Source organism: Sinocyclocheilus grahami, unplaced genomic scaffold (genome assembly GCF_001515645.1).
Source record: "Sinocyclocheilus grahami isolate Dianchi unplaced genomic scaffold, SAMN03320097.WGS_v1.1 scaffold230.1, whole genome shotgun sequence".
NCBI classification, from domain to species: Eukaryota; Metazoa; Chordata; class Actinopteri; order Cypriniformes; family Cyprinidae; genus Sinocyclocheilus; species Sinocyclocheilus grahami.
In genome coordinates this window covers 246,177-258,742 of record NW_015505409.1, presented here as the reverse complement: position 1 = coordinate 258,742, position 12,566 = coordinate 246,177, and the positions used below count along the sequence as shown (strand labels likewise).

The following is a 12,566-nucleotide window of genomic DNA, read 5'->3' as shown; positions in this document are numbered from 1 at the left end:
GAAATGCGTCGATTTTTACAAAGTTCATCGGTCTGAAAAGCGAGGTGTGCTCTAATTGGTAGAGTGAGCAGAGGCCGGGGGCTAGAGTGAGGAACGGCCAGAGGGCTTGAGTGAGCAGAAGCGGCGGGCTTGAGAACGGCACAGCAGGCGACTTTTATAAAGAATATCTCTTTGGATTTGAGACTTTAGTCTTTGCAACTTTACAGATCTTCTTTATGCACCAAGAGCTTGTAACACTCCAAAGAGAAAGGAAAAATTGAAATCGCATCAGATGACCCCTTTAAGAGAGCGACGTGTGAGTTTCGTGACCTTTTACAAATAAGAACGTGGCTGCCTAAAACTTACTGTCTTGCAGGGATGGACTGGGACTCATTTTGTGACCTATACCAGCCCCCATGGATAATACTCCACTATATTATTAGAAACGTAGCTATATTTGGTTACATATATGATGGGTACCAGGAGCATTTCTAGCCTTTCATCAATATTGAGGCACAGGGCCCCCAACAATAAGAACGTGGCTGCCTAAAACTTACTGTCTTGCAGGGATGGACTGGGACTCATTTTGTGACCTATACCAGCCCCCATGGATAATACTCCACTATATTATTAGAAACGTAGCTATATTTGGTTACATATATGATAGGTACCAGGAGCATTTCTAGCCTTTCATCAATATTGAGGCACAGGGCCCCCAACAAAAAAATTTCTCTATATTTAAATACCGTTTTCGGTATAGGGATATAAATTGTCTTCACCTGCCAATGTTTTTTGTTCATAAGCTGTACACGTAATAAGCGGTTTCCTCAATGGCGATAGACAAGTTGTTTCATACAGTAAATGTCACCTCATCCAGGGAGCTTTTTGTTTTCTGTCTTATAAAATATCTCATTATGATGTGAGAAACTGCTGCAGTCAATGCATGATCTGAATGAATCGAACTGAACTGCAAACACTTTTAGACTTTTCTTAGATTTCTAGATCTTATTAGATCAGTAGTGATTCACTGGCATCTCTAGATCTGATTTTAAACAGATGATTGAAAACATAGAGAAATATTATCAGAAAAAATTATCCTCAGGACAGTATACGGAAATCCCAACTGTCAGGCAAAGATTTAACAGTAATATTTTACTGGGGCACAGCAGTAAAAATGGTCCATCTATTCTAGGATATTCCATTTAAATGTGCATTCAATTCAAAACATTGCTTTAGATGTCTCACAACATGAACATCCCTCCCCAGACACGTTATCAAATAAAGATCTCAAACTTTTCTTTCAATTAGTATTTTGTACAAGATTCTTCAGGAACGTTTGATCTTGGAGAGTCCTTCTGTCAGGAGACTAAATCCGACAAGCATCAAAGTATAAAATCTTAGAAAATTAGAATAGAAAATGTAAATAATCACTTAACAGGTCCCTCACATTGTCTGTCCAACCAAGGCCATTACAAACAAGCTCTGTATCAAAAATGAGTATGACTAACAGACTACAAGACTATATACAGTACATAAGAAAAAAACCTAAACATGTCAACACACAGTTCTCCCACACAACATTCTCACACTCAGAATGCATGGAATGAATGAAAGAACAGAAAAATCATGGCTCTACTTATCCTTGTAATTGTGCTGCAATTCTGCATTTGAGGTGATTTAAAGCTTAAGTTTCATAAGCCAAAATATTCTGTGTCTATCTCTTGCGAGGGTAGCTATAAATGGCCATGTAGCGGACAGGATATCTCTGGAGAAAACACACACACACCTAAATTTATTAGGACAAACACACACACACACTCCTTTATAGGACAGAGTTTTACACATACACTCACACATATCGCACATGTAAGTAGGTTAACTTGACCTCCAAACAGCTGGTGTAGGAGTGGATGTGAATGTGTTTTTCTTGAGTTTTTTGGCACAAACTGTAGAATTCAAAGCAGGAAGTGTGTAATTTCTGTTCCAGTAGCGGCACCACATGGAAATGGAAAAATAATGACTCTTTTCAGATCTCTGACATGATAAACATATTATACCAACTTAAACTACTGGATGAGCTGTCTGGCCAGTCCAATCCTCAGGTATATAACAGAGCCATTAACCATGGTGGGCACTTAATTGACTTTTAATATTTGATTCAAATGGATGATTTTTAATATTTGATCCAATATATTTCATTCTGCAAAATACTAAACCTTTTTGCATTTTAACATTATCATTAAACTATCTATATCTTCATCAAAAGAATAGTTCACAAAAACCGAAAACTCTGCTAATACTCAGACTTATGTTTTTTAAACCTGTGTGCAAGTGACTTTCTCAGAATGCAAAAGGAGTCATTTTGAAGAACTTTTTCACGTAAGCCTTATAATAAAAGTAATATTGTAAAATGTGTAAAAATGTCTTTTTGAGTTGAATATATTTTTTTATGTAATTTATTCCTGTAATGGCAAAGCAGCCTTAAGTCTTCAATGTCACATACAGGTGCATCTCAATCAATTAGAACGAATGTTTGTGGCTTACCCTCCTTGTGAAGGGTGTCAATGATTGTCTTCTGGACAACTGTCAGATCAGCAGTCTTCCCCATGATTGTGTAGCCTAGTGAACCAAACTGAGAGACCATTTTGAAGGCTCAGGAAACCTTTGCAGGTTTTTTGAGTTGATTAGCTGATTGGCATGTCACCATTCTAATTTGTTGAGATAGTGAATCGGTGGGTTTTTGTTAAATGTGAGCCAAAATCATCACAATTAAAAGAACCAAAGACTTAAACTACTTCATTCAGTCTGTGTGCATTGAATTTATTTAATACACGAGTTTCACAATTTGAGTTGAATTACTGAAATAAATGAATTTTTCCATGACATTCTAATTTATTGAGATGCACCTGTAATCCTTGAGAAATCATTCTAAAGCCTCGTACACACCGGGACGATTATCGCGCGCGCTTATCGCCAACACTTTTCAACGTCTCTTTTGTGTTCATACCCAAGCGATTTTCACTGGCGATGAGCCGAGTGAACGTGCAAATTCACTCTCTGACATTAGATGGCGCTTAATGAAAAACAGAAATACCCCGGTTCACATCGAATCCTATTTGATCTGCAATTCCTCTCCATAACAACTCCCTCTTATCGAGATTTTTGTAGTCGCTGTCGTCATCTGTCATAAAGCCAATGAGACACCAATGAGACCAGCAGCTCTACATTCATCTTGCCTCGATGCATCTTCTTGGTCTGCTTACTTCCTCTTCGTCGTTAGGCATCAATGTGTGCTCGGCAAGACCGTTTTGTGCTTGAGCGCTACCAAGTTGTGTTTTACTGTAACTTCAGCAGCTCCAGGCACGTGAACAAAAGCGGCAATCTCATTGGTCGGCCAGTTTTTAACACAGTGCGTCAAACCAAAAAAACGAGCCCGAGGCGGTTTTTAAAAAATTACCCTTTTACGCCTCGCGTTTTGCACGTCGGTGTGCACACTCACATTGGCGCACTTTGTTTAGTCACGAGGCGTTAAACGTCGGCGATAATCGCGTGCGATATTCGTCCTGGTGTGAACAAGCCTTTTATATGTTGATTTGGTGCTTAAGTAAAGGGCTTTTCACACTGAAAGCGAAAATTCGGCGCGATGTTGCCTTTGATTCGAAACAATAGATCCCTATGGGGCTACACACCAGGCGCGATCATTCGCAGAATCAAAATCAACTATAGATCACAATCGGAAGTTATTACAAGCACTCGATGATGGTTTATAGTGGGTTTTAAGCAAAAACAATCATCACATACATTTTCAAATGTGGCTTGATGCTAATTGTACTTATATTTATATTTTAAGATGTTTTCTTATAAGCATTAGGCTATAGATAGTTTGTGTTTCTGGCATAGAACCAAACTTTAGCTATATTTAATGCTGTATATTGAGCAGTGGACGATGTTAAATCCATATATGATACATATCTCAGTAAAAATGCATTGCTGGTCGGTACCACCTAGCGTGCAGACGTGAATTAGCAGAAGGCGATCATCAATCGTTTCGTGCTTGGTGTGAAAGCAACATTCGTCGGCGATTCGCCTCGCTTTTTCGCATCGCCCTCAGTGTGAAACGGCCTTAGCATTCATTATTATTATCAGTGTTCGATACAGTTGCAGTGCTTAATAATTTTGAGGTAACTCTTGATACATTGTTTTTTCAGGATTCTGTGACGAATAGAAAGTTCAAAAGAACTAAAAAACTTTTGATAAATTTAATGCATCCTTGCTAAATAGTAGTCATACAGGCTAATAATTTTATGGTGCTTTTGCAGCCCTTTTTTGATGTTTTAAATGTTAGTTCTCATTCATTGTAATTTCATGTAAAAGACTACCGGCATAACAATTTCTCCATCTGTGCTCCATGGAAGAAATAATGCCATCAAGTTTAGATTGACATGAGGGTGATCGTTTCTTTAAACTGCTTGTTTTGTGGTGACTGTTCCACAATATACCCACATTGTTTTTCTACCTCAAAACCTAAACTCTAACCAACATTACTAACAAAGGGGAGTTACTACATTCACTACTTGCTTGGATAGTTTGCTGCAATAATACGTTATGAACACAAGGTGGAGACTGTCTCCACATCAAATTCAGCCAACATCTGTGTCAGCTGCTCTCCTGTCATCTTTGCTCTGATCCAGTTTGTTAACAGATGACAACTCATGAAAGAGAGAGGAGCAAAAGGGCACCTCATTTCATGTGTTCTCCATCTCTGTCTCCAACCACTCTATAGTCGGTCTGTGAGGTGACAGTGACTGTGAGTGACTGATTACGTGTGTGTGAATACATATACATGTCTAGCTGCTTTCATACACTTGCACACACTGCAAGTAATTGTGACATTAAGGTGAAATGACAGGATGAGCTCATCAGCAGTGGTGTATCTGGGTCATCTTAAAACTGCCATGTTCCCTGTCATCTCAAAACACACACACACACACACACACACACACACACACACACTCTGCCTCTAGCTCACTCGGCTCACATGAAAAACAGTTTCTGGCTAAGATTCAGTAAAACATGTCTTTAGTCAAAGATGGTCGCTTGTCTGTGGTGACACGTCTTCGTCAGATTGCCAATTGACTGTCATCGCAGTTTAGTCTTCTTGCAAGTAAACTCACACAACTGTGTGCTTTTCTTTAGATTACTTAGTCGTTGCGGATTTAAGTTGTTTAAAGCAACAATCATTTACCAGTCTCACCACATGAAGATGTAAAGTAAGCCTATAACTGTCAAAATTTATGATGTTTAAGAAAATAAATCAAAGCAACATCAGACACTCCCTTAAACCCACAGGGCAGTATCTCTCAATACTGAATAAAAATAAATAAAAACTTCCAGTACTGCACATTTTGAATGCCTCCTTTAATTGACAAATCCAGTTCAGCTAATGAGTTGAATAATGCACATTAGACTTTGCTCAGACAGGCAGAAAAACGATTTTTTTTGTTGTTGCACATTTGACTCATCCGTTCAGTGACTGAAATTTAAAAAAAATAAAACCCTATCCATGTGATTTGAAAGCTGACTAAAATCCTATTTTTTCCTGGAAATCTGAGGCTGAATGATCCAAAAAGTATTTTTGTCATACAGGACACAACGCATATGTAACATTATGGATTATTGCATAGAGTGCTTTTTTCAGTTTCAGCATTGGTGTAGTTACTGCAGTTTGCCTGTACAAGACTTCTTTCAAAATCATAAAAAATCATACCACCCCAAACTTTTGAACAATAGATGTAAATAAGGGCGAAATCTAAAGTATGGCTGGGAAACTCCAGGATCAGGAGTAAGAAACACTGGCACAGAATACAAGTTGTATTATGATCCAATAACCACACAGGCTTATTTCCTCATTTTGGCTAAAAATAGCAGTATTATTGCATTTGACAGTATATTTTTATTGCTGTCTTACCCTGAAGAACTCTTTGGTGGAACCGGAGTCGAGTGTTCCGTAGGCGATCTCAGTCTGCTTGGCCAGGTCTTCTGCACTCTCTATAGGTGACACCATCCTTTCCACAGTCAGGAAAGCAGCCAGATTGGCAGTGTAGGATGAAATGATGATCAGGGTGAAGAACCACCACACACCTCCAACAATACGACCAGACAGAGACCTGAGAGAGAGCGGGAGTGAGGGAAAGAGGGAGAAAGAGAGGCAATAGGAGAGCAAACAAAATCCCTGTGAAAGGTTAACAATTAGATGTATTGAAACTATTACTGCCGATAAAAGATGTAAATGGTTTCAAGAAACTAACACAATCACTCAAAGTACTTCTGTTTGGACAGGCTGTCTCATGAGAGACAGCAGAAAGATGAGGATGAGAAGCACGGGGTCACAAAGATCACCTCAAGAATGAAAGACAGGAATCCAAGAGTAATTAGGTGAGTACGATGGGCAGGAAAATCTAATGAATGAATAGACGAATGATGGAATGAGTGAAGAGGGCTGACACTCCTCCACTGAAACAGTTTATAAACACCAACTGCTGACAGTAAATAAGAGACATGCAGCAAGAACACGGTAGCCCTCCAAGAAAGAGAAAAAGTGAGTGAAAGAGAGAAAATCTGAACATTTTACAGTCAACACATGGTGAATATAAATTATTTGAGTTGGTGCCCAGCATCACTTTAAGCAGTGGTTCTCAAAGTGCAAAATCTAGATTTTTTTATATAACAATAATAAAAAATAAAAAAACAGATTTTTCCTTTTTGGGTGAACTAAGCCTTTGTTATTGTGCCTGTAAAGCAGTATAATTCATGTGTTTTTAAATTTTTGGATATAATAAATATATCTTTAGATTTTGTATTTTTTTTTAATATATAAATATATTTTCAATTTTTTCCTTTACTTTAATTTAAAAAACACATTAGATTATTTTCCAAAGCACGCAGTTTTCATTGTGTTTTGTTTAATAATTCTGTTATCATTAACAGTAGAGCCCTGTTCACACAGAGAACGATAAAGATATAGTTCTAAAAATCATTCTCAATATTAAAGAATAGCCCACACCACAGCTATAACGATAAAGGCACAGAGAAATGATATCGTTGGAATCACTTTCAGAATTATTTTTTTCCCCAGCTGATGAATGATAAAAATTTTGACAGCCAATCAGAATCAATCCTGCAATCCTGCAGACAAGCACGCGCTTAGAATAAACAGACTCACTGGTGTGGATGCTAATATCGTCATCTTTATAGTTATTGTTCTTGGCATGAATGGAACTTAAAAGTTTGAACAAAAAATTTATAATGTGAAGTAACTGCAAAAATAATTCGCTGACGCACATTTGTGTATTTCAATTTTTTTTTCATTTTTTTAAGTACAAAAAGACTTGTACAAAACAAATGTTAAATGATTTTATCTGTTAAATAACATCTGATTGATAACATCTGTTAAATGATTATATGTCATTACAAGTGCCAAAATTGGCTACAAATACTGACAGATGATGATATTGGGGTGAATGTAGTGCAAATGTTTCTTTAGCTTCAAAGAGGAGTATGACTAAAAAAAAAAAAGAGAACCACTGATTTAAAACAAGCTGTACTTCAAGAGCGAAAAAGAGGATAGAGACAGGAACAGCTGACAATATTGTGACTGATGAGTGACTAAGTGAATGAATGACGAAAGTGAAGTTATAACAGAATAGGTTAAGGTTAGAAGATAAGCTTATTAAAAAGTGAAACACCCCAAGTAGAATAACATATATGCACCATGAAAGACAAGACGACCATAAAATGCAAAGATGAGGGGAGAGAGAAAGATGAGGATGGAGAGACAAGGATGGGCTAAACAATACACCAACCTTGGCGAGATATCGCATCCTTGCTGCATGAAAGCTCCAAGAGAGAACCAGAGACTGTTAAAGATGCCGAAGTCGTTGGGCGGGTCGGGGGACGTCTGCGGATCCTTCGCCTCTTCATTCTCATCCAGGTGCCATTCATATGGACTGAAACGACTCACCAGGAAGAGAACCACGCTCACGCCGATATATGCAAACACAATACACATCCAGATCTCATAGGCCAGCGGATCCAGGAAGGAGAAGACTCCTGGTTTGGACTTCTGTGGTTTCTTGATCATGATGGAAATGCCCAGACTCATGAAGGGCTTGGAGAAATCTATCACCTCCTCCCGGACAAGAGTTATAGTGAGAGGAGCCACAGCTATATCTGCTCTCTGAAAACATGGAACACAGTGAAGCTCAGTTCATAATACCAGGAAAAAATTATATATGGCCATGTGATTAGATGGTTTACTATTCTCAAAATTTTATGAAAATAAAAATGCAGAACTCAGGAATGATCCAAGTTGTTTGAATACCAACAACAAATTAAAGTACCTTTGGTTCATTCTTTACATTTATCTGTATGTTATATCTGTAACTAGCAGATGTTACCATGTACTTCTGTCCCAAAATGTCTTCTTGTCTCCATCTGCTTTTGAATGCATCTCAGAACTCAATTTAAAATTAAAAAAATTCAACAAAAGATCTAAATAGAACTTCATAATAATATTTTGTGTAGGGATGCACTAAGTTCTGGTCAATATGAGCCAAGAGATAGCAAATAAATAGCGTATGATAAATTCTTGACAGGATATAAAAATTATAATAAGATCTTTTTAGTTAAAAAAATATATATAATAATTCTCCTGAGATGATTAATTGATATGCGTCTCATATATTCAGGATATGTTGAATGGCACACAAAAACAAAACAAAAGCAGACACACACTTTCTGTCATTCTTACAGTGAATAAAAAATAAGTTGTTTAACTTTAACAGAAACCAAATGAATGGAGCTGATTTTTGTTTTCCCCAAATAATCAATTTACCCATGTAGAGAGGCACTAATTTGGAGCTTTATCGTGTAAAAACACTGACCATGACCAAAGACTTGGGTGATATCAGCAACACCAGGATACTGGAATTCATTTTTTTTTCAATTAAAAATCACATTGCAATGTCAAAATAAATCATGTGACACAGGAAAAATTATGAGAACAACTCTGACAAGCACCAAACTGTGAAATGTTAAGAGATAGCGAGAAAATCTTGCATATTATATTTTCAAAACCTACCAAAAATTGATTTTATGACTTTTATTTTGACATAGTGGTCAGTGATTTTATATGACGCCTCCTAAGTGTTGCTGGTTTCACACAGCCACTATCCCACTACCCACAATTTCCCATTGCATGTTCATTTTCCCAGCACTCACCCCATATACCAACTCCCCCACCATGCCGTTCCAGGTCTTGGTCTCAGGGTCGCGTGCTCCATATTTCCCATCAGCCACAACGGACAGTTTGTACTTTATGCCCACATGCTTTGCGATTTCTGATGCCAAGTCTACACAGTAGCCCTCATAGCGATCATTCCCTTCCAACTGCATATAATTCCTCTTGTACATTACATATGGAGCTTCCTGTTAACCAAATCAGATTAGGTTCAGTAGGCTTTCAGACCGACAGCCCAGAACACACACACATGCACACGCACGCACATAAGATCACTGATTAGTCTGCAATCATGCTGATACGTGTCACACACACATTTTCACACCTCTTTCATTCTTACTCATTCACACAAACACATACTGAAATATACACATGCATTGTGAGTCTCGTAACAAGTAATGTGACCAACAGCCAAGCTACCAGACAAACAGCAGCAGTGAGGAAGGCTAGTTTGAATTTAAATTGGGTTTTGGGACAGTGCTATTTAATGGTGGTTTCTGATTTCTCTAATCGGAGAGAGAAAAAGAGCGCTGACAGAGATGTGAAGTTGCAGGTCCTCTCATTAATAAACTGGAGTCATTTGTCAGTCTAAAGCAAGCAAGGATATGGACTTTTAAGAGACTCTGCTTAAAAAAAACGTACACACATGTATGTGTCCAGTGCATGCAGGAGGGTTAAAGAGGACAGCAGAGGTTTTCTCACATGTGTGTGCTTTTAACTATTTTAATAAGGCCAAATCTAACGAAACTTCAGATCAAAATTCTGCTTTAATAGCATCAGATCAAACTCGAGTTTCCTTTCATCTTATTTACTGTACCCCATCATCCATATTTTCAGTCGGTTTCAAGTTATTTAAACTTGTTTCGTTATACAAGCACGTCTGTCCAACCTGTGCAGAATGAAACATTCTTTTTACAAACTCTTATTAAACTAATTAGCCTGCTTTCAATTTCTGTATCTACTTATGAGGCCATCATAGGCAGAGTCAGAAAGAGGTCATCATCACTTTTAAATGTAACATAAGGCGAACCTTGTGGTACATTTAAATATGACTTTGCTTTTCTAATTACATTTAGTGACATATGTTTATTTAACTGGTCTTACAAATGTTCATTTTGCTAACGTAATGTAACTTATCTGCATTAAAACAACTGTATTCCTTAATGACTTCAGAAGTTCATTTGACTTTTTCCTACTAAGATTTGGTTTCTGTGACCTTCAGGTTATGTATTATTCAAAAGATTAATTACCATATTCATCCTTTAATTAATATTCCTTCCGTTTCATCTCAGTCCTCTGCTCTATCCACCCCTGCCCTCAAGTTCTCAGACTTCTTCATTAAGGACATAATTATGAAACTCGTTTAAGCCCAGCTGAAATCCCTGTACTGCCCCAACCGATTCACTTCCAGCATTTGGTTCAATTAACGTGCGTTTGTTTAAACACAGCGAGTCGTCCAATGTAAGGTAACATGTCCAGTAGGCAAAGCATCTCCACGTGCACAACCTGGCATGCGTCCTGTCTGAAATTCTCTGGATTAAGAAGCTTTGCAATTTATTTCTATAATTTATTTATCATACGAGTTGCCAGCTAAAGTCAATACGAAAAGAAATAAAATTAAAAGTAAATTTTGCTATTTGAATGTGTATGCACCACAGTTCACTCGGATGTATTCATCACTTTGGGAGTTACAAAATAAGTACTGCTCGGTTTCTTTTTGATCCAAGTCAGATTTTTTTTATTTTTAGACAAAGAAAATTGAGCTGTATGTCAGAGGATGTATCTCAAGAGTGGCTGAGCATCTGTATGCATTTTATTTTGTAATATCACTGGAAGATAACATTGAATGAACAGGCCCTGAGCTTGTTCTCAACCACGACTTCTCTTCATGTGACACCTAAATAGTCAATAATAAATTAGAGAAATATGAAAAGCAATCTAATCAAATACTTGAATTGGACTGAACTGCTATTGAGTGGGCGCTAGCCACACTCACACTTAGATAGCAACATACCTGCTCACATTCATCATATTGGCATGGACAATTGTGTCATTTTTTGGGAGCTAAATAAAGAAACTATCTGATTGGACAGCTGGATGTTAAAAACAGGATCTCGGCCAGAAAACACATCTGAACTCTGACGGGGATGTAATACAAGACTATTTTTCTGATGCTTACTATTTCACACCATGTGTGAGAAAACCATCAGCCGTGTCTTGCGTGTATATTTCTTTACATTTTCTGCAATTTGCATCCAGCTTGGCATCTCAGTCGTTCAGTACTTACGTTTGGGTGAGGTGAAAGAAGCAGAGAAAGAGACAGTCTAACCTATTTCTTACCAAAGCCAGTATTGTGATGTCACTGCTACAACAGGCCACCGGAATGGAACTGAAAATGCTTTGGCACTCACACGGATACAGTTGAAACACTCTTCTGTGATCGACTGTTTCAACATGTAGTGAGTGAGCGCAAAGCAAAGCGAAACAGAAAAACGTTCTGCCCCCCCAGAATGCAATGCAACTGTGACACTAAACCTGAAAGGGCAGAAGGATCATGGTTCGGTATATTTAAAAGCAGCTTTAGATAGTGTACCATAATAGTAGTGACCACAATGGTTCTGTTTTCCACAGAGGAGGATTCGTTGGTAACCTGCTGCTCCACTATATAAACAAATTTCTCATATTCATTCCAGTAGCCAGTCTGCAAGGGACAGAAACAGCAACAGCATAAATAGAACCAATCAATCAATCAGAGTCCACCAATAACAGAAATACAGCAATTCAGTAAGAGAATGACTCCATAGAAACATGATCTCATGACTGATGGAGGAGGAAAGCAAGTATGAGGGCAGCTGGAGCGTTTAAGTGTATGTCAAAGGGGTCATATCATAAGAAAGATAATTTTCCTTGAGCGTTCAAGTGAAAATATTTACTCGCACTATATGAAAACATATTGTAACTTAAAAAAAAATGAATGAAATGGGCAAAAATGTAACATTTAATGATGAAGGTCTAAAAAAGGGCAGTCAAACAGATGCCATTAATACAGGTAACGAGTGGAGGACAGAGGAGCCTCTTAAAGAGGAAGTTACAGGTCTGTGAGAGCCAGAAATCTTGCTTGTTTGTAGGTGACCAAATACTTATTTTACCGAGGAAATTACCAATTAATTCTTTAAAAATCCTACAATGTGATTTTCTGGATTTTTTTTCTCATTTTGTCTCTCATAGTTGAGGTATACCTATGATGAAAATTACAGGCCTCTCTCATCTTTTTAAGTGGGAGAACTTG

The 12,566-nt window shown here is 37.7% G+C and overlaps 1 protein-coding gene across 5 annotated transcripts in view; it reads right to left on the bottom strand.

The window, feature by feature from the left end:
• The window catches only part of gria3a (glutamate receptor, ionotropic, AMPA 3a), a 41,706-nt gene that overhangs the window by 11,654 nt on the left and 17,486 nt on the right, over positions 1 to 12,566 (bottom strand). For all 5 annotated transcript variants that reach the window (XM_016288198.1, XM_016288199.1, XM_016288200.1 and 2 more), the window contains exons 9-12: positions 11,871 to 11,978; positions 9,259 to 9,465; positions 7,842 to 8,215; positions 5,948 to 6,146 (exon numbers count right to left, since the gene is read on the bottom strand). In XM_016288198.1, coding sequence (XP_016143684.1) covers positions 5,948 to 6,146; positions 7,842 to 8,215; positions 9,259 to 9,465; positions 11,871 to 11,978 — 888 coding nt within the window. The remainder of the gene's footprint in view (positions 1 to 5,947; positions 6,147 to 7,841; positions 8,216 to 9,258; positions 9,466 to 11,870; positions 11,979 to 12,566) is intronic.